Source organism: Salmo salar, unplaced genomic scaffold (genome assembly GCF_905237065.1).
Source record: "Salmo salar unplaced genomic scaffold, Ssal_v3.1, whole genome shotgun sequence".
Classification (NCBI taxonomy): domain Eukaryota; kingdom Metazoa; phylum Chordata; class Actinopteri; order Salmoniformes; family Salmonidae; genus Salmo; species Salmo salar.
The window spans coordinates 7,501-28,416 of NW_025547000.1; the positions used below are offsets into that span (position 1 = coordinate 7,501).

General features: G+C 47.8%; 2 protein-coding genes across 2 annotated transcripts in view; one reads left to right on the forward strand and one right to left on the reverse strand.

The window, feature by feature from the left end:
* Positions 1–1,675, reverse strand: part of LOC123731687 (IQ motif-containing protein H) — a 6,843-nt gene extending 5,168 nt beyond the window's left edge. The window contains exons 1-4 of the mRNA XM_045711086.1: positions 1,228–1,675; positions 873–995; positions 276–379; positions 99–174 (exon numbers count right to left, since the gene is read on the reverse strand). Coding sequence (XP_045567042.1) covers positions 99–174; positions 276–379; positions 873–995; positions 1,228–1,278 — 354 coding nt within the window. The 5' untranslated portion in view covers positions 1,279–1,675. The remainder of the gene's footprint in view (positions 1–98; positions 175–275; positions 380–872; positions 996–1,227) is intronic.
* A 292-nt stretch (positions 1,676–1,967) lies between these two features.
* On the forward strand, positions 1,968–18,388 carry LOC123724010 (alpha- and gamma-adaptin-binding protein p34). Its single transcript, XM_045711085.1, has 10 exons — positions 1,968–2,115; positions 2,437–2,627; positions 4,369–4,465; positions 4,556–4,645; positions 6,671–6,754; positions 13,261–13,346; positions 13,610–13,709; positions 15,856–15,960; positions 17,836–17,885; positions 18,096–18,388. The coding sequence occupies exons 1-10, from the start codon at positions 2,016–2,018 to the stop codon at positions 18,171–18,173; spliced, it is 981 nt and encodes a 326-aa protein (XP_045567041.1). The 5' UTR covers positions 1,968–2,015; the 3' UTR covers positions 18,174–18,388.
* The last annotated feature ends 2,528 nt before the right edge of the window (positions 18,389–20,916 follow it).

Consider the following 20,916-nt stretch of genomic DNA (forward strand, 5'->3'; position numbering starts at 1 on the left):
GTAGTGCTATGTTATAGCCCATAGACTGTAGTGCTATGTTATAGCCCACTGAAGATTGACAGGTGTGAGAAGTGAATGACCAGGCCTATAGTATTTACCTTCTCCCCAGGTGAAGCCCCCACACTCTGACCTCTCTGATGATGCATGCGTGGGATACTCTCCAGAGGGGGCCTCCTGTATGACATACTGCTGGTCAGACTCATGCTGTACTCAAATAATAATAATAATAATAATAATAATATAGGTAGGTAGGTAGTCCTGAGAAAACCATTTACCATTTGGGAATCTGTACATCTGCCTTCTTCTTCTCTAGGTCTTCAATGCTGGGAAGTATCAGTACCTGCCTATTGACTGTCTTCTGAAACTGCTCTGCACGCCTCTGGAAACCAATGTTGACGGGTTAGGGTTATATTGTAACGCTGTTGATATCAGTGCTCAGTGTATTGTATGTGTGTGTGTGTGTGTGTGTGTGTGTGTGTGTGTGTGTGTGTGTGTGTGTGTGTGTGTGTGTGTGTGTGTGTTTAATGAACTTTCAAAGTTATATAGCCTTGTCTTTAGATGACTTCTGTAACCGATGTGAAATGGCTAGTTGGTTAGCGGTGGTGCGCGCTAATAGCGTTTCAATCGGGTGACGTCACTTTGCTCTGAGACCTTGAAGTGGTTGTTCCCCCTTTGCTCTGCAAGGGCCGCGGGTTTTTGTGGCGCGATGGGTAACGATGCTTCGTGGGGTGTCAGTTGTTGATGTGTGCAGAGGGTCCCTGGTTCGAAGCCCATGTTGGGATGAGGAGAGAAAGGGACGGAAGCTATACTGTTACACTTATGCATAATGAAGATGTGTTGAGATGTGTGCAGAAGACAGGTTTAGTTCTAACCCTGATCCCACTCTCTGTCCTGCGGATGGCAGTGTCCAAAGCCTGGAGGTCCACGGATTCTCCCTTCTCCTGGAAGGTGATACGGCCAAGACTACGCTTCAGCTGTCTCAAATCATCCTGGACCTGATGATGAACACCAAATTACCAGACAAAACGTGAAAAATCTATACCGTCACTGTTGATTCACCTTCAACATCCCAAAAAACAAGACAAACTCTTCATAAGACAATTGTGTAGCCTAACTTTAGCTAGATAACTATAAATAACTAGTTAATTCATACAAAATATAAACAATACTAAACCAGTTAGCTAGCAAGAAAACAACAACACAGCTAGCTAACGTTAACGTCGTTACCTGGACTAAAACGTTTCCAAGCTCATCTGAGTGTTTGAGAATGTCTGCCATTTTTCTTTGACAGTTTCTATAAAAACTTGCAAGTTTCTGTAAACACTTTCAAAGGATCAAAGTCCCGTTGCATGTGACATGCGGCATTGTTATCTAGCTGGCTAGCTATTTATTGTTGTGGAAAGCTTGACAACTTCCCATGTCAACAATCCCTCTGCCTGGCTCCAGACGAAACGCTGTAACTATGGCAACGACATGCTACATTCACTAAGTGGGCGAATACCAGATATGTAGTTTTGGTAAAACATTTTTTTTGCTTTATAATGTTTGAATAAATAATCGCATGAAATGTGCACTTTTATTAAATAGAAAATACATAAATCAGAAGTAAAATCTATAATTTTTCTCATTCTGCGGTGGAAGGTGATTGTTGGTCGTCCCTAGTTACCACAGACACAAAGCCGCCTTTTTTTTCTTTCTTCTTTTTTTGTTACAATTTATCTTCTTAAAATCTTATTTTAAGTCTAACCCTAATATTAACCATACTGCTAACCTTATACCTAACCCTAACATTAAATTAAGACAACAACAAAAAGCACATTTTAGTTTTCAAGAATATTTACGATATAAGCAAACGTTGACTTTGTGGCTGACGTAACTATTGGCAACTGTGATTTTTGCGTCTTGCACCGGAAGTGATAAAACGTTTTGAGTTGAAAGGTCATACTGACTGCGAAGGTTTGTTGTGCTAACTAGTTTTGTCATTCGTTTTTTCCCCAGCAAGGAACGCTTCAAATATGTCCGCGTCTGAAGAACACGAAGACACAGCGACCACTGTCCCATCCGTCCTCATTACGAGCTGTGACATTGGCTTTAATGAACACGATTTGATAAAACGTAAGTAGATGCAGGGTAGTAAAATGGCCTAACTAGCTAACGTTAGCTAGCTTTAATAAATCGCAAGATCACTCTAACAGGCTGGCTAAACAGGAACACACAAACGGGTATTACTGTTCATAGAAGCTGTTCATTAACGTTATTTACGTTGTGAATGTGGAGCGAATTTTAGCTACTGTAACTAGTTGTTAAGTGATGTAGCCAGCCAGCACTAGAGCACTACCAGCCACCTTGCTGACTGAAGTTAAATATGGGAATAACGTTACAGCTGGTGTGACTGGGAAACATTGAAAAATGTCTGGGTTGTTTTTTTTTCTTCAGAGATTCTAGGCACCACATCGTTGCCAGAGCCGTCCAAGCAGGAGGATACGGTAGTGTGGTACCCATGGACTATCAATAACAAGTATTACACTGCAGACGTCAGCCTCTGTGTGGTGCCCAGTACCTACCAGATGACCTCAGAGATAGCCCAGTCCATGCAGGCTTTCATTGCTTACTTTGACAGCACAGTGGTAAGTGGTGTGTGTGCATTCAGACCCCTTTTTCCACCTTTTGTTATGTTACGAACCTTATTCTAAAATTGATTCAATCGTCGTCGCCCCCCCCTCAAAACTACACACAGTAACCCATAATGACAACGCAAAAACTGTTTTTTAGACATTTTTGCAAATGTATAAAAAATAAAAATACTGAAATATTACATTTACATAAGTATTCAGACCCTTTACTCTGTACTTTGTTGAAGCACCTTTGGCAGTGATTACAGCCTCGCGTCTTCTTGGGTATGACGCTACAAGCTTGGCACACCTGTATTTGGGGAGTTTCTCCCATTCTTCTCTGCAGATCCTCTCAAGCTCTGTCAGGTTGGATGGGGACCATTGCTGCACAGCTATTTTCAGGTCTCTCCAGAGATGTTCGTTCGGGTTCAAGTCAGTGCTCTGGCTGGGCCACTCAAGGACATTCAGAGACTTGTCCTGAAGCCACTCCTGCTTTGTCTTGGCTGTGTGTTTATGGTCGTTGTCCTTTTGGAAGGTGAACCTTCGCCTCAGTCTGAGGTCCTGAGCGCTCTGGAGCAGGTTTTCATCAAGGATCTCTGTACTTTGCTCCGTTCATCTTTCCCCTCGATCTTGACTAGGATCCTAGTCCCTGCCACTAACAAACATCCCCACAGCATGATGCTGCCACCACCATGCTTCACCGTAGGGATGGTGCCAGGTTTCCTCCAGATGTGACGCATGGCATTCAGGCCAAAGAGTTCAATCTTGGTTTCATCAGACCAGTGAATCTTGTTTCACATGGTTTGAGAGTTTTTAGGCAAACTCCAAGTGGGCTGTCATGTGTCTTTTTACTGAGGAGTAGCTTCCATCTGCCCATCTGCCTGATTGGTGGTGTCCTGCAGAGATGGCTGTCCTTCTGGAAGGTTCTCCCATCTCCACAGAGTAACTCTAGAGCTCTGTCAGAGTGACCATTGTGTTCTTGGTCACCTCTCTGACCAAGGCCCTTCTACCCCAAATGCTTAGTTTGGCCGGGCGGCCACTGTGTTCTTGGGGACCTTCAATGCTGCAGAACTGTTTTGGTACCCTTCCCCAGATTTGTGCCTCAAAACAGTCCTGTCTCGGAGCTCTACGGACAATTCCTTTGACCTCAACATAGCAAAGGGTCTGAATACATAAGTAAATAAGGTATTTCTGTTTTTTATATATATTTGCAAACATTTCTAAACCTGTTTTCGCTTTGTGATTATGGGGTATTGTATGTGTAGATTGCTGTATTTAAAAATTATTTGATCAATTTTAGAATCAGGCTGTAACGTAACAAAATGTGGGAAAAAGTGAAGGGGTCTGAATAGTTTCCGAAGGCACTGTATATCAGTGGGGTTGGGTACAGCAGGCTGCATCTCAATCTGTGATTTCCTCGTGTCCTTGCCTCCTACCTACTCAACTGAGGTCCCACCCCCGTCCCCTCAGACCTTCAGTGCATTTTGAGAAGGAGTCAAGAAGAGAGGACACAACAAGTGTAGGAAAGATATTGAGAGAGCCAAAGACAGACCCGGGTATGTCTATGCTTTGGTAAATCACAGGTGGCTAGAAACCAAACGGAATCAAACGGAACGAAAACGGGAAATTTGTCCTTTTTTGTTGCAAAACATTTTCCATTGCAAAAAAAGCTTTGCAAAAAGTCTGAAATGTTTTGCAACAGTGTGCGACTAATGAACAAACCCCAGGTAACCCTTGTCTCCCTGGGGTCTGACAGAAGGATGGTTTGGAGCGGCTGTCTCCCTGGATATCTGTGGTGGAAGACTTAGCTCCGGAGGTGCTCATCCTGGTCTGTGACCGCGTGTGTGAAAGCGGTGAGTGTTACACAACCTGTGTGTGTGTGTGTGTGTGTGTGAGAGAGACTTGTTCCCAAATTGAACTATACAAAACAATCTCTTCTACAGGCGTCAGTAGACATGAGGCACATCAGTGGTGTTTAGCACACGCCTTTGAGTTGGTGGAACTCAGCCCTGAAGACCTGCCAGATGAGGAAGGTAAGAGAGACCGTTTTTGTGTGCTGTTTTTCAAGTAGCAGCAACATTCTGAATTGTGACCACAACATTTGAATTAAGAGGCTGACCTGCCCATGATACTGCCTCCCGATTGGCGCAGCGGTCAAAGGCACTGCATCGCAGTGCTAGCTGTGTCGCTACAGATCCTGGTTCGAATCCAGGCTGTGTCGCAGCCGGCCGTGACCAGGAGACCCATGAGGTGGCGCACAATTGGCCCAGCGTCGTCTGGGTTAGGGGAGGGTTTGTCCCGGCAGGGATGTCCTTGTCCCATCGTGCACTAGCGACTCCTGTGGCGAGCCGGGAGCAGTGCACGCTGACACGGTCACCAGGTGTACAGTGTTTCCCTCCGACACATTGGTGCGGCTGGCTTTCGGGTTGAGTGGGCATTGTGTCAAGAAGCAGTGGGGCTTGGCGGAGGACGCACGGCCCTCGACCTTCTTCTCTCCAGAGTCTGTACGGGAGTCTGTCTTTTTCTCTAGAAAGACATCTCCACAGCATGATGCTGCCACCACCATGCTTCACTGTAGGGTTTCCTCCAGACGTGACACTTGTTTCTGAGAGTCTTTAGGTGCCTTTTGGCAAACGCCATGACCAAGGCCCTTCTACCCCAATTGCTCAGTTTGGCCGGGTGGCCAGCTCTAGGAAGAGTCTTGGTGGTTCCAAACTTCTTCCATTTAAGAACGATGGAGGCCACTGTGTTCTTGGGGACCTTCAATGCTGCAGAAATGTTTTGGTACCCTTCCCCAGATCTGTGCCTCGACACAATCCTGTCTCGGAGCTCTACTGACGATTCCTTCGACCTCATGGATTGGGTTTTTGCTCTGACATGCACTGTCAACTGTGGGACCTTATATAGACAAGTGTGCGCCTTTCCAAATCATGTCCAATCAATTGAATTTACCACAGGTGGACTCCAATCAAGTTGTAGAAACATCTCAAGGATGATCAATGGAAACAGGATGCACCTGAGCTCAATTTCCGAGTCTCATAGCAAAAGGTCTGAATACTAATGTAAATACAGTATTTCTGTGCAAAAATTCTGAAAACCTGTATTGTGACGTCATTATGGGGTAGTGTGACGTCATTATGGGGTAGTGTGACGTCATTATGGGGTAGTGTGACGTCATTATGGGGTATGTGACGTATTGTAGTAGCGTCATTATGGGGTAGTGTGACGTCATTATAGGGTAGTGTGACGTCATTATGGGGTAGTGTGACGTCATTATGGGGTAGTGTGACGTCATTATGGGGTAGTGTGACGTCATTATGGGGTAGTGTGACGTCATTATGGGGTAGTGTGACGTCATTATAGGGTAGTGTGACGTCATTATGGGGTAGTGTGACGTCATTATGGGGTAGTGTGACGTCATTATGGGGTAGTGTGACGTCATTATGGAGTAGTGTGACGTCATTATGGGGTAGTGTGACGTCATTATGGGGTAGTGTGACGTCATTATGGGGTAGTGTGACGTCATTATGGGGTAGTGTGACGTCATTATGGGGTAGTGTGACGTCATTATGGGGTAGTGTGACGTCATTATGGGGTAGTGTGGCGTCATTATGGGGTAGTGTGACGTCATTATGGGGTAGTGTGACGTCATTATGGGGTAGTGTGACGTCATTATGGGGTAGTGTGACGTCATTATGGGGTAGTGTGACGTCATTATGGGGTAGTGTGACGTCATTATGGGGTAGTGTGACGTCATTATGGGGTAGTGTGACGTCATTATGGGGTAGTGTGTGTAGATTGAGGATATTTGTTATTTATTTTTTTACATTTTAGAATAAGGCTGTAACGTAACAAAATGTGGGAAAAGGCACTACATGAATCAGTCGAAGGCCACAGCTGTAGGTTTTCAGATCAGACTCAGTCTGAATGGTTGTTAGTTTACCCTCTCTCTCTCTCTCTCATATTCTCTCTCTCTGTCTCTCTCTCTCTGTCTCTCTCTCTGTCTCTCTGTCTCTCTCTCTCATATCCTCTGTCTGTGTCTCTGTAATTCCTGCCAGATGACTTCCCAGAGTCTACAGGAGTGAAGAGGATTGTCCAGGCTCTCAACGCTAACGTGTGGTCCAGTGTTGAGATGAAGGATGGTGAGATGGTTTCACAATCTTATTTTTATATGTGTTTGTCTATATGTATAACATGTTTACATACATACATGCATACATACACTGAACAGATGAGGAGGTGGGCAGTAGGGATTGAATTGTAACCTTTCACCTTTATTTAACCAGGTAGGCTAGTTGAGAACAAGTCCTTTATTTAACCAGGTAGGCTAGTTGAGAACAAGTTCTTTATTTAACCAGGTAGGCTAGTTGAGAACAAGTCCTTTATTTAACCAGGTAGGCTAGTTGAGAACAAGTCCTTTATTTAACCAGGTAGGCTAGTTGAGAACAAGTCCTTTATTTAACCAGGTAGGCCAGTTGAGAACAAGTCCTTTATTTAACCAGGTAGGCCAGTTGAGAACAAGTCCTTTATTTAACCAGGTAGGCTAGTTGAGAACAAGTCCTTTATTGAACCAGGTAGGCTAGTTGAGAACAAGTCCTTTATTTAACCAGGTAGGCTAGTTGAGAACAAGTTCTCATTTACAACTGCGACCTGGCCAAGATAAAGCAAAGCAGTTCGACAACATACAACAACACAGAGTTACACATGGAGTAAAACAAACATACAGTCAATAATACAGTAGAACAAAAGAAAACAAAAAGTCTATATACTGGGAGTGCAAATGAGGTAAGTTAAGGCAATAAATGGTGAAATAAGTACAATTTAGCAATTAAACACTGGAGTGATAGATGTGCAGAAGATGAATGTGCAAGTAGGTAGCCTAGTGGTTAGAGTGTAGAGGTGGTAGGTAGCCTAGTGGTTAGAGTGTAGAGGTGGCAGGTAGCCTAGTGGTTAGAGTGTAGAGGCGGCAGGTAGCCTAGTGGTTAGAGTGTAGAGGCGGCAGGTAGCCTAGTGGTTAGAGTGTAGAGGCGGCAGGTAGCCTAGTGGTTAGAGTGTAGAGGTGGCAGGTAGCCTAGTGGTTAGAGTGTAGAGGTGGCAGGTAGCCTAGTGGTTAGAGTGTAGAGGTGGCAGGTAGCCTAGTGGTTAGAGTGTAGAGGTGGCAGGTAGTCTAGTGGTTAGAGTGTAGAGGCGGCAGGTAGCCTAGTGGTTAGAGTGTAGAGGTGGTAGGTAGCCTAGTGGTTAGAGTGTAGAGGTGGCAGGTAGCCTAGTGGTTAGAGCGTTGGACTAGTAACCGAAAGGTTGCAAGATCGAATCCCCCCCCCGAGCTGACAAGGTACAAATCTGTTGTTCTGCCCCCTGAACAAGGCAGTTAACCCCACTGTTCCCTGGTAGGCCGTCATTGTAAATAAGAATTTGTTCTTAACTGACTTGCCAAGTTAAATAAATAATAAAAGTAGAGATACTGGGGTGCAAAGGATGAAAAAACAGCGACGACACGGTAGACATTACCCTATAGACCGGCCAGGCCGCTGGCATCATTACCCCCTAGACCGGCCAGGCCGCTGGCATCATTACCCCTAGACCGGCCAGGCCGCTGGCATCATTACCCCCTAGACCGGCCAGGCCGCTGGCATCATTACCCCTAGACCGGCCAGGCCGCTGGCATCATTACCCCTAGACCGGCCAGGCCGCTGGCATCATTACCCCTAGACCGGCCAGGCATCATTACCCCTAGACCGGCCAGGCCGCTGGCATCATTACCCCCTAGACCGGCCAGGCCGCTGGCATCATTACCCCTAGACCGGCCAGGCCGCTGGCATCATTACCCCTAGACCGGCCAGGCCGCTGGCATCATTACCCCTAGACCGGCCAGGCCGCTGGCATCATTACCCCTAGACCGGCATCATTACCCCTAGACCGGCCAGGGCCGCTGGCATCATTACCCCTAGACCGGCCAGGCCGCTGGCATCATTACCCCTAGACCGGCCAGGCCGCTGGCATCATTACCCCTAGACCGGCCAGGCCGCTGGCATCATTACCCCTAGACCGGCCAGGCCGCTGGCATCATTACCCTAGACCGGCCAGGCCGCTGGCATCATTACCCCTAGACCGGCCAGGCCGCTGGCATCATTACCCCTAGACCGGCCAGGCCGCTGACATCATTACCCCTAGACCGGCATCATTACCCCTAGAACGGCCAGGCCGCTGGCATCATTACCCCCTAGACCGGCCAGGCCGCTGGCATCATTACCCCTAGACCGGCCAGGCCGCTGGCATCATTACCCCTAGACCGGCCAGGCCGCTGGCATCATTACCCCTAGACCGGCATCATTACCCCTAGACCGGCCAGGCCGCTGGCATCATTACCCCTAGACCGGCCAGGCCGCTGGCATCATTACCCCTAGACCGGCCAGGCCGCTGGCATCATTACCCCTAGACCGGCCAGGCCGCTGGCATCATTACCCCTAGACCGGCATCATTACCCCTAGACCGGCCAGGCCGCTGGCATCATTACCCCTAGACCGGCCAGGCCGCTGGCATCATTACCCCTAGACCGGCCAGGCCGCTGGCATCATTACCCCTAGACCGGCCAGGCCGCTGGCATCATTACCCCTAGACCGGCATCATTACCCCTAGACCGGCCAGGCCGCTGGCATCATTACCCCTAGACCGGCCAGGCCGCTGGCATCATTACCCCTAGACCGGCCAGGCCGCTGGCATCATTACCCCTAGACCGGCCAGGCCGCTGACATCATTACCCCTAGACCGGCATCATTACCCCTAGAACGGCCAGGCCGCTGGCATCATTACCCCTAGACCGGCCAGGCCGCTGGCATCATTACCCCCTAGACCGGCCAGGGTGCTGGCATCATTACCCCTAGACCGGCCAGGCCGCTGGCATCATTACCCCTAGACCGGCCAGGCCGCTGGCATCATTACCCCTAGACCGGCCAGGCCGCTGGCATCATTACCCCCTAGAACGGCCAGGCCGCTGGCATCATTACCCCCTAGAACGGCCAGGCCGCTGGCATCATTACCCCTAGACCGGCCCGGCATCATTACCCCTAGAACGGCCAGGCCGCTGGCATCAGTCTTTCCCAAGCAGGTGTGGTTTAGTGTAGCTAACTGTCGCTCCTATGCAGACTTAGTGTGATCTCCTCAGCTGTGATCTGAAGCTTTGCCTCAAGACTGGGAGAGAACCACAGAAATAGAAAACGACTGCATCTCTATGGACAGAACATCTGAGCTCTGTGTATTTCCAACACACATAATCAGTCTAACGTTCAGACTGCTGTACGGACGCTCTGGAGACTCTGGTCTGACGTTCAGACGCTCTGGAGACTCTGGTCCAACCGTTAAGACTGTTCAGACGCTCTGGAGACTCTGGTCTGATGTTCGGACGCTCTGGAGAATCTGGTCTGACGTTCGGACGCTCTGGAGAATCTGGTCTGACGTTCGGACGCTCTGGAGAATCTGGTCTGACGTTCAGACTGGTTAGGGGCTCTACTATTTCACTGTAAGGTCTACTACACCTGTTGTATTCAGCATTTCACTGTGAGGTCTACTACACCTGTTGTATTCAGCATTTCACTGTGAGGTCTACTACACCTGTTGTATTCAGCATTTCACTGTGAGGTCTACTACACCAGTTGTATTCAGCATTTCACTGTGAGGTCTACCTACACCTGTTGTATTCAGCATTTCACTGTGAGGTCTACCTACACCTGTTGTATTCAGCATTTCACTGTGAGGTCTACTACACCTGTTGTATTCAGCATTTCACTGTGAGGTCTACTACACCTGTTGTATTCAGCATTTCACTGTGAGGTCTACCTACACCTGTTGTATTCAGCATTTCACTGTGAGGTCTACTACACCTGTTGTATTCAGCATTTCACTGTGAGGTCTACTACACCTGTTGTATTCAGCATTTCACTGTGAGGTCTACTACACCTGTTGTATTCAGCATTTCACTGTGAGGTCTACTACACCTGTTGTATTCAGCATTTCACTGTGAGGTCTACCTACACCTGTTGTATTCAGCATTTCACTGTGAGGTCTACCTACACCTGTTGTATTCAGCATTTCACTGTGAGGTCTACTACACCTGTTGTATTCGGCATTTCACTGTGAGGTCTACTACACCTGTTGTATTCAGCATTTCACTGTGAGGTCTACTACACCTGTTGTATTCAGCATTTCACTGTGAGGTCTACTACACCTGTTGTATTCAGCATTTCACTGTGAGGTCTACTACACCTGTTGTATTCAGCATTTCACTGTGAGGTCTACTACACCTGTTGTATTCAGCATTTCACTGTAAGGTCTACTACACCTGTTGTATTCAGCATTTCACTGTGAGGTCTACTACACCTGTTGTATTCAGCATTTCACTGTGAGGTCTACTACACCTGTTGTATTCAGCATTTCACTGTGAGGTCTACTACACCTGTTGTATTCGGCATTTCACTGTAAGGTCTACTACACCTGTTGTATTCAGCATTTCACTGTAAGGTCTACTACACCTGTTGTATTCAGCATTTCACTGTGAGGTCTACTACACCTGTTGTATTCAGCATTTCACTGTGAGGTCTACTACACCTGTTGTATTCAGCATTTCACTGTGAGGTCTACTACACCTGTTGTATTCAGTATTTCACTGTGAGGTCTACTACACCTGTTGTATTCAGCATTTCACTGTGAGGTCTACTACACCTGTTGTATTCAGCATTTCACTGTGAGGTCTACTACACCTGTTGTATTCAGCATTTCACTGTAAGGTCTACTACACCTGTTGTATTCGGCATTTCACTGTGAGGTCTACTACACCTGTTGTATTCGGCATTTCACTGTGAGGTCTACTACACCTGTTGTATTCGCCTTAATCTCACCAGGACTCCCTCCAATTTACTTAGAAAATACAAACCAACTGTTTGCAGATGGAAGAATTTAAAGAGCGCTTGTGGATTTATATATATAGATAGATAGATAGATGCCAAACCCAGATTAGTCCGTCGGGCTGCCAGATGATGAAGGGTGATCCATTGCTGCATAGTCCAATGGGGGCAAGCTTTACAGCCGACGCTTGGCATTGGGCATGGTGATCTTAGGCTTGTGTGCGGCTGCTCGGCCGTGGAAACCCATTTCATGAAGCTCCCGACGAACCGTTCTCGTGCTGACGTTGCTTCCAGAGGCGGTTTGGAACTCAGTAGTGTTGCAACCGAGGACAGATGATTTTTTACGTGCTACGCACTTCAGCACTAGGTAGGTCCCGTTCTGTGAGCTTGTGTGGCCTACCTCTTCTTGGCTGAGCCGTTGTTGCTCCTAGACGTTTCCACTTCACAATAACAGCCCTTACAGTTGACCCGGGGCAGCTCTAGTAGGGCAGACATTTGACGAACTGACTTGTTGGAAAGGTGGCATCCTATGACGGTGCCAGGTTGAAAGTCACTGAGCTCTTCAGTACGGGCCATTCTACTGCCAATGTTTGTCTATGGAGATTGCATGGCTGTGTGCTGGATTTTATACACCTGTCAGCAACAGGTGTGGCTGAAATAGCCAAATCCACTAATTTGAAGGGGTGTCCACATACTTTTGTATATGTGTGTACATTTTTGTTTGTTTTCAATATCACAAACTATTTCTGCACATTGATTTGGACACGTTAAATTCGTTTGACATTTTATCAAAATGTCAACAGGAAGCCACAACAGCATCATTTTTAAGTTTTAGGAATTGATATTGATATTGGTATTGGTATTGGTATTGATATGTAGTATTGGTATTGATATTGGTATTGATATTGTACTTGAATCAGGTAAAAACCTGCTGAATGAGTCAAAAAGAACGTGCTGCGATTTGTTTGATTTTTGATATACCAAAACAGTTTTGGTCTGATTCGCTCTGTCTCTCGCTCTCTGTCTCTCGCTCTCTGTCTCTCGCTCTCTGTCTCTCGCTCTCTGTCTCTCGCTCTCTGTCTCTCGCTCTCTGTCTCTCGCTCTCTGTCTCTCGCTCTCTGTCTCTCGCTCTCTGTCTCTCGCTCTCTGTCTCTCGCTCTCTGTCTCTCGCTCTCTGTCTCTCGCTCTCTGTCTCTCTCTCTCTGTCTCTCGCGCTCTCTGTCTCTCTCTCTCTGTCTCTCGCGCTCTCTGTCTCTCGCGCTCTCTGTCTCTCGCGCTCTCTGTCTCTCGCGCTCTCTGTCTCTCGCTCTCTGTCTCTCGCGCTCTCTGTCTCTCGCGCTCTCTGTCTCTCGCGCTCTCTGTCTCTCGCGCTCTCTGTCTCTCGCGCTCTCTGTCTCTCGCGCTCTCTGTCTCTCGCGCTCTGTCTCTCGCGCTCTGTCTCTCTCTCTCTGTCTCTCGCGCTCTCTGTCTCTCTCTCTCTGTCTCTCGCGCTCTCTGTCTCTCTCGCTCTCTGTCTCTCGCTCTCTGTCTCTCTCGCTCTCTGTCTCTCTCGCTCTCTGTCTCTCGCGCTCTCTGTCTCTCGCGCTCTCTGTCTCTCGCGCTCTCTGTCTCTCGCGCTCTCTGTCTCTCGCGCTCTCTGTCTGTCTCTCTCTGTCTGTCTCTCGCGCTCTCTGTCTGTCTCTCGCTCTCTGTCTGTCTCTCTCTGTCTCTCTCTCTGTCTGTCTCTCTGTGTCCTTCTTCTCCTCCTCTAGAACACAGTGGGGGCTTTGGTCTTATGAGCAGCTTGGTGGCCTCCAGACATAACAACCCACGACCCAGGCAGGACACACCGCCGCCGGTCAGTGAACCACACCTCTCCTCTGGGACCCCCAGCCGTTCTAACTAACACACCTGATTCAACTAATCATCAAGCCCTTCTACTTCAATTAACTACACATTTCTAGCAAAATGTCACCATAGTCATTGTGGTGTGAATATTGTAGGATTGACAAACCAATCTCCCACTTGAATGAATTGTATATTTTATTATATGACATAGAACCACAGGTTTGCGTTGGTACTTACCCCAGTGCTGCGTCCTGACTTGTTTTGTGTTGTCAGTCCTCCAGCCTGCCAGTAGAGGGCGGTGTAGACGGCGCGGAGCCCCATAGGACTCAACCCAACCCTGAACACCGAGAGACACAGGTTGCTACCGTAGTAGGTGAGTGAACTGGTTACGTTTTAAATAGACGCTATTATCCAGAGAGATTTACAGTTAGTGTATTTATCATAACAGACGCTGTTAACCTCTATGGGCTAGGTGGGACGCTAGCGTGCCACCCGTGGTGCACTCCATCAACAGCAGGTGCATTTCAAGAGCGGCAAATTTGAATCCAAATAAATGTCAAAATTCAAATTTTTCAAACATACAACTATTTTACACCCTTTGAAAGATAAACATCTCCTTAATCTAACCACGTTTTACGATTTCAAAAAGGTTTTACGGCGAAAGCATAAATTTAGAGTATGTTAGGACAGTACATTTACAAGAGTTGTGTGTAATGTTTTGTCAATTCAAAGACATGGTCACCAAAACCATAAAACCAGCTAAAATGATGCACTAACCTTTTACAATCTCCATCAGATGACACTCCTAGGACATTATGTTAGACAATGCATGCATTTTTAGTTCTATCAAGTTCATATTTATATCCAAAAACAGCGTTTTACTATGGCATTGATGTTGAGGAAATCGTTTCCCTCCAATAACCGGCAGTCAAGTCAACACCACAAATTAAATAATTAAAATTAGAAAACATTGGTAAAATATTATATTGTCATTTAAAGAATTATAGATTTACATCTCTTGAACCCAATCAACTTGCCAGATTTAAAAATAACCTTACTGGGAAATCACACTTTGCAATAATCTGAGCACTGCGCCCAGAAAAATACGCGTTGCGATACAGACTAGACGTCATGTTGGGGAGATCTAAAATCGAAAATACTATGTAAATAATCCATTACCTTTGATTCTCTTCATCAGATGTCACTTCCAGGTATCACAGGTCCATAACGAATGTAGTTTTGTTCAAAAAAGCTCATCATTTATGTCCAAAAATCTCCGTCTTGTTAGCACATGATCTAAGCCAGCCGGACTTCTCGTCATGAACGAGGGAAAAAATATATTTACGTTCGTTCAAACATGTCAAACGTTGTATAGCATAAATCATTAGGGCCTTTTTAACCAGAACATGAATAATATTCAAGGTGGACGAATGCATTCTCTTTTATAACGTATTGGAACGACGGTACCCAACATGAACTCGCGCCAGGTGTCTAATGGGACATCATCGTTCCATGGCTCTTGTTCGGTCAGATCTCCCTCCAGAAGACTCAAAACACTTTGTAAAGGCTGGTGACATCTAGTGGAAGCAATAGGAAGTGCCAAAATATTCCTCAGCCCCTGTGTTTTTCAATGGCATAGGTTTAAAGGTAATACAACACATCAGGTATCCACTTCCTGTAAAGGAATCTCTCAGGTTTTGGCCTGCCAAATGAGTTCTGTTATACTCACAGACACCATTCAAACAGTTTTAGAAAATTGAGGGTGTTTTCTATCCATATGTAATAAGTATATGCATATTCTAGTTACTGGGTAGGAGTGGTAACCAGATTAAATTGGGTATGTTTTTTTATCCAGCCGTGTCAATACTGCCCCCTAGCCCTTACAGGTTAAACAGAGAGATTTACAGTTAGTGTATTTATCATAACAGACACTGTTAAACAGAGAGATTTACAGTTAGTGTATTTATCATAACAGACACTATTATCCAGAGAGATTTAGTTAGTGCATTTATCATAACAGACACTATTAAACAGAGAGACTTAGTGTATTCATCTGGAGATAGCTAGGGGAGAGGAAGCAAAACGCCTCTCTAAAAGCCCATATCAGCCCGGTCGGGCGGTGGCTGGTCGACCGTCGGCCCGGTCGGTAAGTGGACTGGGTCGGTAAGTGGACTGGGATCTGATTCTGTCATAGCATCTGGTTCCGTAGGCTTGAGGTTAGCACCATTGTTACAGTCTAACAGTACGTTATGTATTAATCCATTTGAAAGAAACCCTTTTGGGGCAACTCTTCACAATCTGAGACTATAAACATTATACGCCATGATAGAGTCTGAGTATAAAGACGAGTGGCCATTTTTAAACCATTTAAATGTATAGAATCTGAAGCATATTAGAAGGATCATTTAGCCGACGCTTTTATCCGAAGCGACTTACAATAGTCATGCGTGCGTTTTTCTTTATGGGAAGGAGGCAGCGGGAATCGAAGCCGAGCGTCAGTACGTGTTTTCTGTTTGTAGATCCGATGCTTGACTTGGACATTCAGGAGCTGGCTAACCTGACCGCTGGCGACGCGGACGTGGAGAACTTCGAACGCCTCTTCACCAAACTGAAGGAGATGAAAGGTACCTGGCAGGAGACACTAGGACTGCGTCACTACTGGCACCCTATTCCCTAGATGGTGCACTACTGGCACCCTGTTCCCTAGATGGTGCATTACTGGCACCCTATTCCCTAGATGGTGCATTACTGGCACCCTATTCCCTAGATGGTGCACTACTGGCACCCTGTTCCCTACCTAGTGCACTACTGGCACCCTATTCCCTAGATGGTGCACTACTGGCACCCTATTCCCTAGATGGTGCACTACTGGCACCCTATTCCCTAGATGGTGCACTACTGGCACCCTGTTCCCTACCTAGTGCACTACTGGCACCCTATTCCCTAGATGGTGCACTACTGGCACCCTATTCCCTACCTAGTGCTCTACTGGCACCCTATTCCCTACCTAGTGCACTACTGGCACCCTATTCCCTACCTAGTGCACTACTGGCACCCTATTCCCTACCTAGTGCACTACTGGCACCCTATTCCCTACCTAGTGCACTACTGGCACCCTATTCCCTACCTAGTGCACTACTGGCACCCTATTCCCTACCTAGTGCTCTACTGGCACCCTATTCCCTACCTAGTGCACTACTGGCACCCTATTCCCTACCTAGTGCTCTACTGGCACCCTATTCCCTACCTAGTGCTCTACTGGCACCCTATTCCCTACCTAGTGCACTACTGGCACCCTATTCCCTACCTAGTGCTCTACTGGCACCCTATTCCCTACCTAGTGCACTACTGGCACCCTATTCCCTACCTAGTGCACTACTGGCACCCTATTCCCTACCTAGTGCTCTACTGGCACCCTATTCTCTACCTAGTGCTCTACTGGCACCCTATTCCCTACCTAGTGCACTACTGGCACCCTATTCCCTACCTAGTGCTCTACTGGCACCCTATTCCCTACCTAGTGCACTACTGGCACCCTATTCCCTACCTAGTGCTCTACTGGCACCCTATTCCCTACCTAGTGCTCTACTGGCACCCTATTCCCTACCTAGTGCACTACTGGCACCCTATTCCCTACCTAGTGCTCTACTGGCACCCTATTCCCTACCTAGTGCTCTACTGGCACCCTATTCCCTACCTAGTGCTCTACTGGCACCCTATTCCCTACCTAGTGCTCTACTGGCACCCTATTCCCTACCTGGTGCTCTACTGGCACCCTATTCCCTAGATGGTGCATTACTGGCACCCTATTCCCTACCTGGTGCACTACTGGCACCCTATTCCCTAGATGGTGCACTACTGGCACCCTATTCCCTACCTGGTGCACTACTGGCACCCTATTCCCTACCTGGTGCACTACTGGCACCCTATTCCCTACCTGGTGCACTACTGGCACCCTATTCCCTACCTGGTGCACTACTGGCACCCTATTCCCTACCTGGTGCACTACTGGCACCCTATTCCCTACCTGGTGCACTACTGGCACCCTATTCCCTACCTGGTGCACTACTGGCACCCTATTCCCTACCTGGTGCTCTACTGGCACCCTATTCCCTACCTGGTGCACTACTGGCACCCTATTCCCTACCTGGTGCACTACTGGCACCCTATTCTCTACCTAGTGCTCTACTGGCACCCTATTCCCTACCTAGTGCACTACTGGCACCCTGTTCCCTAGATGGTGCACTACTGGCACCCTATTCCCTACCTGGCGCACTACTGGCACCCTATTCCCTACCTGGCGCACTACTGGCACCCTATTCCCTACCTAGTGCACTACTGGCACCCTGTTCCCTAGATGGTGCACTACTGGCACCCTATTCCCTACCTGGCGCTCTACTGGCACCCTATTCCCTACCTGGCGCACTACTGGCACCCTATTCCCTACCTGGTGCACTACTGGCACCCTTTGAGATGACTGTCTGTTTTTCACTCTGCAGATAAAGCGTCATGGTTACCTCCTGAACAGAGGAAACTTCATGCTGAGAAGGTAGCTTCATCTCTAAACACAACATTTTAAAATGTTTTTTTTTCAATCACATTTTATTCATACTTGGTTCTGTGAATGTCGTCTTTCCTCATCCTGTCCTGGGGGAGGACCAGGACTAATAAACCCTGTAATGGATGTCCTCTTGTCTTCTGCATAATGGTGATTTTGAGGCCAAATGTCTAAAAGTGTACCTGATTTCTCGTTTTGCAGGTTGCCAAGGCATTTTGGACAGCCATCGGAGGAGACCAAGATGAGATAGAAGGTCTGTCGTCGGGGGAAGAGAGTTAAAGGGAGACTGAGGAGCCACACTCTTCCTTCCTGTCCCCCGAGTCCTCTCCTTCCTGTCCCCCGAGTCCTCTCCTTCCTGTCCCCCGAGTCCTCTCCTTCCTGTCCCCCGAGTCCTCTCCTTCCTGTCCCCCGAGTCCTCTCCTTCCTGTCCCCCGAGTCCTCTCCTTCCTGTCCCCCGAGTCCTCTCCTTCCTGTCCCCCGAGTCCTCTCCTTCCTGTCCCCCGAGTCCTCTCCTTCCTGTCCCCCGAGTCCTCCCCACCCCTGTCCCCCGAGTCCTCTCCTTCCTGTCCCCCGAGTCCTCTCCTTCCTGTCCCCCGAGTCCTCTCCTTCCTGTCCCCCGAGTCCTCTCCTTCCTGTCCCCCGAGTCCTCTCCTTCCTGTCCCCCGAGTCCTCTCCTTCCTGTCCCCCGAGTCCTCCCCACCCCTGTCCCCCCGAGTCCTCTCCTTCCTGTCCCCCGAGTCCTCTCCTTCCTGTCCCCGAGTCCTCTCCTTCCTGTCCCCCGAGTCCTCTCCTTCCTGTCCCCCGAGTCCTCTCCACCCTGTCCCCCGAGTCCTCCCCACCCTGTCCCCCGAGTCCTCCCCACCCACCCGGGGGCTCCTCCCCACCCACCCGGGGGCTCCTCCCCACCCACCCGGGGGCTCCTCCCCACCCCACTAGGAAGCAAACAGAACAATATAAACTTTTTAGTTGTTTTTGTTGCAAAACATTTCATGTTGTATAATGTTTCTCTACGGTGTTAGACTAATGAATATACGCCTGGTTACTGGGTCTGGTCTGCTCCTAACTCAGGAACTGTGGACGATGGAGTAGAGACTGGGAGAGACTCTGGCCAGGTTGAAGAGAGGAGAGTGCTTATCATCATATTATCAATTATTAGTTTGTCTCTTCCACATTCAATTTTTTTTATTATATGGTCCCAGATCTGTTTTAGTAACCATCTTCCCAACCCGATGAACATACTGTAGGAGTTGGCAAGTCCGGACAGACATCTCGGACCAGGCTAGTAAAAGCTGGTGAGTGCCCAGTCTGTCCACGTTAAGGAAGAGAGCCACTGAAAAGACTGTGTACAGTGAAAGGCTGTTTAATTGGGAGTCAAGGTTTGGTGTTTATACGTTTTTTTTTTTCCCCTGGTTTTAAAAAAAACCTAGGTTTCATTTGCAAATGTGCCCTGGGGAACAATACAGAAAATAAAATTATACACAATTTAAAACCACCATTTTTAAATAGTTGATATTATTTATATATATATAGTCAAACAAATGGAACACCATTTATCAATATAAAAATGGTATAAATGCCATGATGAGTGATGTGAAGGCTGATCGAACTGATCCCTCTTCTCCTGTGTGAGTCCTTGGACTGTGTGAACCGGTCCGTGATGAGTGATGTGAAGGCTGATCGAACTGATCACTCTTCTCCTGTGTGAGTCCTTGGACTGTGTGAACCGGTCCGTGATGAGTGATGTGAAGGCTGATCGAACTGATCACTCTTCTCCTGTGTGAGTCCTTGGACTGTGTGAACCGGTCCGTGATGAGTGATGTGAAGGCTGATCGAACTGATCCCTCTTCTCCTGTGTGAGTCCTTGGACTGTGTGAACCGGTCCGTGATGAGTGATGCGACAAGGTTAAAGATAACGTAGAACACTAGTTACCAAACCTTTCCTCTGGGACCCCTCAGACATTTCACAATTTTGTTTTTTAAAATTAGTTGACAAGTTGAATCCAGGTGTTTAGCTCTGGAATAGATCACATGCATGGAACGGCTGGAGGGGGGAGGGGGGTCCCCGAGGAGAGGTTGGAACGGCTGGAGGGGAAGGGGGGTCCCCGAGGAGAGGTTTGGAACAGCTGGAGGGGGAGGGGGGTCCCCGAGGAGAGGTTGGAACGGCTGGAGGGGGGAGGGGGTCCCCGAGGAGAGGTTGGAACGGCTGGAGGGGGAGGGGGGTCCCCGAGGAGAGGTTGGAACGGCTGGAGGGGGAGGGGGGTCCCCGAGGAGAGGTTGGAACGGCTGGAGGGGGAGGGGGGTCCCCGAGGAGAGGTTGGAACGGCTGGAGGGGGGTCCCCGAGGAGAGGTTGGAACGGCTGGAGGGGGGTCCCCGAGGAGAGGTTGGAAACCACTGCTGTGAAATATGGATTGTGTTGTGTTTTGTCCTTTTGTCTGATCGTCCTAATGCTGTTCTGGGTTCCACAGTCACCTTGTAGAAAAGTTTTTAAAAAAAATCTACAAATTCAAGTGATGTGCCTTTTTAATGTAATCATTAGTAAGACATTACAATTACACTTTATTTGTCTGATTAAAGAATAAATCAATGAATTAACTGGTGCGTGTTTTGTATTTTATTAGACAAGTGGCACCAAATCACTGGAAATTATTAATTTAGCATTTGGATACCGTCCGTCACCCCATCCAGGAAGTGAAAATAAACTTGGACATATTCTCCAACATCCTGCTTCCTTCCCCCATCCAGGAAGTGAAAATAAACTTGGGCATAATCTTCAACAACCTGCCCCCCCCCCCCATCCAGGAAGTGAAAATAAACTTGGGCATATTCTCCAACATCCTGCTTCCCCCCCCATCCAGGAAGTGAAAATAAACTTGGACATATTCTCCAATATCCTGCTTCCTCCCCATCCAGGAAGTGAAAATAAACTTGGGCATATTCTCCAACATCCTGCTCCCCTCCCCCCCATCCAGGAAGTGAAAATAAACTTGGGCATATTCTCCAACATCCTGCTTCCTCCCCATC

What these genes read in the sequence shown, in the direction of transcription:
- LOC123724010 (XM_045711085.1), top strand. Translation starts at nt 2,016, where the DNA reads ATGTCCGCGTCTGAAGAACACGAAGACACAGCGACCACTGTCCCATCC. An exon ending in AGACCTGCCAGATGAGGAAG is followed by an intron (nt 4,646 to 6,670) that starts GTAAGAGAGACC and finishes AATTCCTGCCAG; the next exon opens with ATGACTTCCCAGAGTCTACA. An exon ending in GGCAGGACACACCGCCGCCG is followed by an intron (nt 13,347 to 13,609) that starts GTCAGTGAACCA and finishes TTGTGTTGTCAG; the next exon opens with TCCTCCAGCCTGCCAGTAGA.